The sequence below is a fragment of the Notolabrus celidotus genome, unplaced genomic scaffold (assembly GCF_009762535.1).
Source record: "Notolabrus celidotus isolate fNotCel1 unplaced genomic scaffold, fNotCel1.pri scaffold_151_arrow_ctg1, whole genome shotgun sequence".
Taxonomy (NCBI): Eukaryota; Metazoa; Chordata; class Actinopteri; order Labriformes; family Labridae; genus Notolabrus; species Notolabrus celidotus.
The window spans coordinates 128701-133477 of NW_023260025.1; the positions used below are offsets into that span (position 1 = coordinate 128701).

The 4777-nt window shown below is 46.8% G+C and overlaps 1 protein-coding gene across 1 annotated transcript in view; it reads left to right on the forward strand.

Moving 5' to 3' along the window:
* Window positions 1-986: 986 nt before the first annotated feature.
* dbnla (drebrin-like a) overlaps window positions 987-4777 on the forward strand; it is a 7930-nt gene continuing 4139 nt past the window's right edge. The window contains exons 1-6 of the mRNA XM_034678448.1: window positions 987-1081; window positions 1260-1334; window positions 1464-1604; window positions 3333-3410; window positions 3498-3577; window positions 3736-3793. Of these exons, the coding sequence (XP_034534339.1) occupies window positions 1016-1081; window positions 1260-1334; window positions 1464-1604; window positions 3333-3410; window positions 3498-3577; window positions 3736-3793 (498 nt within the window). The 5' untranslated portion in view covers window positions 987-1015. The remainder of the gene's footprint in view (window positions 1082-1259; window positions 1335-1463; window positions 1605-3332; window positions 3411-3497; window positions 3578-3735; window positions 3794-4777) is intronic.

Genomic DNA, 4777 nt, shown 5'->3' on the forward strand with positions numbered 1-4777 from the left:
GACAGATGTCTAAGTGATCCTCTGCTATATATATATAACAAACTAATAAACCATAAATACATGTTAAGAATGTTTCTGTCTGATCTTACGTCCTTCTGGTTGACTTATTATTAACACACACACTTACAGGCTTGTGTGGGGGCTTCATAAAGGAGACCACACCCTGGAATAGACCGAATAAATTATATTTTTCTCATCCAGACACGTTATTGTCCTGCCAATGAAAGGATGAGTGCAAGTGAGAGGTGAGTAACTTCCATAAGAATGTGGTTCTTCTCCCCCGACTGGTTTGACACATCAGAGTGCAGCTCTGGAAATCTTAATAAATCAGGCGCAGTCACTCTGCTGCGTTACACGGGAGGCTTCACAGCATAACCTGGATCTATAACAGCACATTTTTTCATCCCAGGAAGCTGTCAGTGGAGTCCACATCCCCTGAGACTCTACTGGATCTCAGTGTGTGTTAGATTACGGGCCGTGAATGAAGAAATCTGGACTAAAATGGCTGTGAATTTGAGTAAGAATGGTCTGGCACTCATGGAGGCCTATAAAGAAGTTGTGGACGGCAGGTCGGACACAAACTGGTGAGGAGTTTCTAACTTAAGGAAATAATGTTCTGTGAGAGCTGTTGACACCGTGGAACTCTCCTGACACTGTGTTTCTACACCTGTGTGTGTTTTCAGGGCGCTGTTTACTTATGAAGGGAACAGTAATGATATCCGCCTGGCAGAAAAGGGAGGTAAGACTTGTTCAGTTAAAGTTTCAGAGTAAAAGTACAGCAGTATGTTCAACTTCCTGTGGTCTCAGTTTCACAGTAAACGTGCCTTTTGTAGTTGAAGTATGAGAGTAGAAGTACAGGAGTATTCAGGGCGTAATTTAGCTAAGGTTTCACAGCAGAAGTCTTTACTTCATGTGTGTGTGTGTGTGTGTGTGTGTGTGTGTGTGTGTGTGTGTGTGTGTGTGTGTAGATGGTGGGTTAGAGGAGATGGTGGAGGAGCTGAACAGTGGAAAGGTGATGTACGCTTTCTGTCGTGTTCAGGACCCAAGCTCTGGTCTGCCCAAATACGTCCTCATAAACTGGGTGAGACGCGCACACAAACATTACTCACATGAAGAAAAGCATGTCAGATATTTCACTGGATCAGTGGGGTTAAATAAATTGTGTCTAAATGTGTGTGTGTGTGTGTGTGTGTGTGTGTGTGTGTGTGTGTGTGTGTGTGTGTGTGTGTGTGTGTGTGTTACATGTACACACCCATCAGACAGGTGAAGGTGTGAAGGACTCCAGGAAAGGCATGTGTGCCAACCATGTGAGCTCCATGGCCAACTTCCTGAAGGTGAGTGACTCTGAGATCTAAAAGTGATCTAAAAAAGGAGTTAGTGATTGTAAACCTTTTCGTCATTCAGACACAAACATAATGAAATACAGTCCCTGTCAAAGATACTCTGCTTCTGTGTGATCACAGGGAGCTCATGTGACAATAAACGCTCGGGGAGAGGAAGACGTGGAACCAGAGACTATCCTGGGGAAAGTGGGCAAAGCGTCTGGAGCCAACTTCAATTTCCACAAAAGAACAGAATACAAAGATGCACCGCGGGGACCTGTGGTGAGGAGACACACTGAGACACACGGCTCACAGCGGGGAATGTGGGATGCATGCTGAAGACTTAAAAACCGAGACGTCCCGGCCTCTTCCGTGCAGATTTAGACCGTTCATTTTTAAAACCTGTTTACATTTGACTCTGACCGACATCTTAAACATAACTGATGTGTTTCCTTTGAACTGAACACCTGACCAACGATGCCGAAGCCTGAGGCGGGGGGAGTACACCACCCCTCTCTTTCATGTAGCAGGGAGAGCAGCAGCAAAGTCCCTTGTCCCTTACATGTGCATACGTGGAATGCCAAAGCCTGAGGCGGGGAGAGCACACCTCCCCTCTCTTTCATGTAGCAGGGAGAGCAGCAGCAAAGACCCTTGTCCCTTCAACATACGTATGTGGAATGCCTAAGCCTGATGCGGGGAGAGCACACCTCCCCTTTCTTTCATGTAGCAGGGAGAGCAGCAGCAAAGACCCTTGTCCCTTCCATGTGCGTACGTGGAATGCCAAAGCCTGAGGTGGGGAGAGCACACCTCCCCTCTCTTTCATGTAGCAGTGAGAGCAGCACCAAAGACCCTTGTCCATTCAGCATATGTATGTGGAATGCCTAAGCCTGAGGCGGGGAGAGCACACCTCCCCTCTCTTTCATGTAGCAAGGAGATCAGCAGCAAAGTCCCTTGTCCCTTCAACATACGTATGTGGAATGCCAAAGCCTGAGGTGGGGAGAGCACACCTCCCCTCTCTTTCATGTAGCAAGGAGATCAGCAGCAAAGTCCCTTGTCCCTTCAACATACGTACGTGGAATGCCAAAGCCTGAGGTGGGGAGAGCACACCTCCCCTCTCTTTCATGTAGCAGGAAGAGCAGCAGCAAAGTCCCTTGTCCCTTCCATGTACGTACGTGGAATGCCAAAGCCTGAGGTGGGAAGAGCACACCTCCCCTCTCTTTCATGTAGCAGGAAGATCAGCAGTAAAGACCCTTGTCCCTTCCATGTGCGTACATGGAATGCCAAAGCCAGATGCGGGGAGAGCACACCTCCCCTCTCTTTCATGTAGCAGTGAGAGCAGCACCAAAGACCCTTGTCCATTCAGCATATGTATGTGGAATGCCTAAGCCTGAGGCGGGGAGAGCACACCTCCCCTCTCTTTCATGTAGCAAGGAGATCAGCAGCTAAGCCCCTTGTCCCTTCAACATACGTATGTGGAATGCCAAAGCCTGAGGTGGGGAGAGCACACCTCCCCTCTCTTTCATGTAGCAGGGAGAGCAGCAGCAAAGTCCCTTGTCCCTTCCATGTACGTACGTGGAATGCCAAAGCCTGAGGTGGGAAGAGCACACCTCCCCTCTCTTTCATGTAGCAGGGATAGCAGCAGCAAAGTCCCTTGTCCCTTCCATGTGCGTACATGGAATGCCAAAGCCAGATGCGGGGAGAGCACACCTCCCCTCTCTTTCATGTAGCAGAGTGAGCAGCAGCAAAGTCCCTTGTCCCTTCCATGTGCGTATGTAGAATGCCAAAGCCAGAGGTGGGGAGAGCACACCTCCCCTCTCTATTATGTAGCAGGAAGAGCAGCAGCAAAGTCCCTTGTCCCTTCCATGTGCATACGTGGAATGCCAAAGCCTGAGGCAGGGAGAGCACACCTCACCTCTCTTTCATGTAGCAGGGAGAGAAGCAGCAAAGACCCCCGGGGTAGAGGAAGCTAAAGCTTGTTCATGAGTTGACCTCTTTTTTCTGATCCAACAGGGTTCTGTGTATCGGAAAATCAGCGCCATGGAAGAAATCCAACAGATCAATAAAGACGACTTCTGGTCCAAAGCTCAGGTTTCTGATTCTGGTGTATCTGAGAGTGAATGAAATATGTTTCTGTGGTTTGATCTGGATGAAAACTAATACGACTCTCTTCTTCAGAGAGATGAAGAAGTCCGTCAACAGGAGGAGAAGCAGCGGACAGAGCTGGAGAGACAGATGAGGGAGAGGGAGAGGATGGAGATGGAGGAGAAGCAAGGGAGAGAGAGGGAAAGGAGAGCAAAGGAGAGAGCTCTGCAGATTGAGGAGAACAAGTGAGTCCAACTCGTCAAGAATTAAACTCTCATATCCAAAGAGTCACAGCCGTCCGTCAGTGCTCTGAGTGTTTCATTCATTTCAGGCTCTATCAGAAGCAGAGGGAGGAGGAGGAGGAAAGAGAGAAGGAACAGCAGAGGCTGGTAGGATGATCTTTTAATCCCGATCTGGGTCTGGTTCTACAGAAGGTTTAAATCCAGATTCACTTTCAACAGGATAAAAAAACAAGATTGTTTAACCTGCTCTGGTGTGATGTCGTTGTCTATGTTGATCCAGGATCATTTTTTATTCTATGAGACAGATACAGTGAAACTGGGACTCAGCAGGGACAGAAACAGTGAATCTGAGTCCCAGTAGATACAGATAGAGTGACACTGAGACTCAAGACAGATTAATCAAAATTAAGACTCAGCAGAGATAGATACAGTAAAACTGAGACTCAGCAGAGATAGATACAGTAAAACTGAGACTCAGCAGAAATAGATACAGTAAAACTGAGACTCAGCAGAGATAGATAAAGTAAAACTGAGACTCAGCAGAGACAGATAAAGTAAAACTGAGACTCAGCAGAGATAGATAAAGTAAAACTGAGACTCAGCAGAGATAGATAAAGTAAAACTGAGACTCAGCAGAGACAGATAAAGTAAAACTGAGACTCAGCAGAGATAGATAAAGTAAAACTGAGACTCAGCAGAGACAGATAAAGTAAAACTGAGACTCAGCAGAGATAGATACAGTAAAATTAAGACTCAGCAGAGATAGATACAGTAAAACTGAGACTCAGCAGAGACAGATAAAGTAAAACTGAGACTCAGCAGAGATAGATACAGTAAAACTGAGACTCAGCAGAGATAGATACAGTAAAACTTAGACTCAAGACTGATACAGTAAAACTGAGCCTCAGTGGAGACAGCTTCAGTGGAGCTGAGACATAGTGAAGACATACAGAGAAACTGAGACCTAGTTGAGACAGATGGACAGGTGCTCCAAACATGCAATGGAAAGCTGGTAGTGGGTATCCATCAGAGTAATCCTGGTACGGATCCTAGCAGGTCAAGTTGTGGTAGATCCTGATGATTCTGTATTAAACTGTTTCATGAAAGTGAGTATCGCCTGATGACTCCATG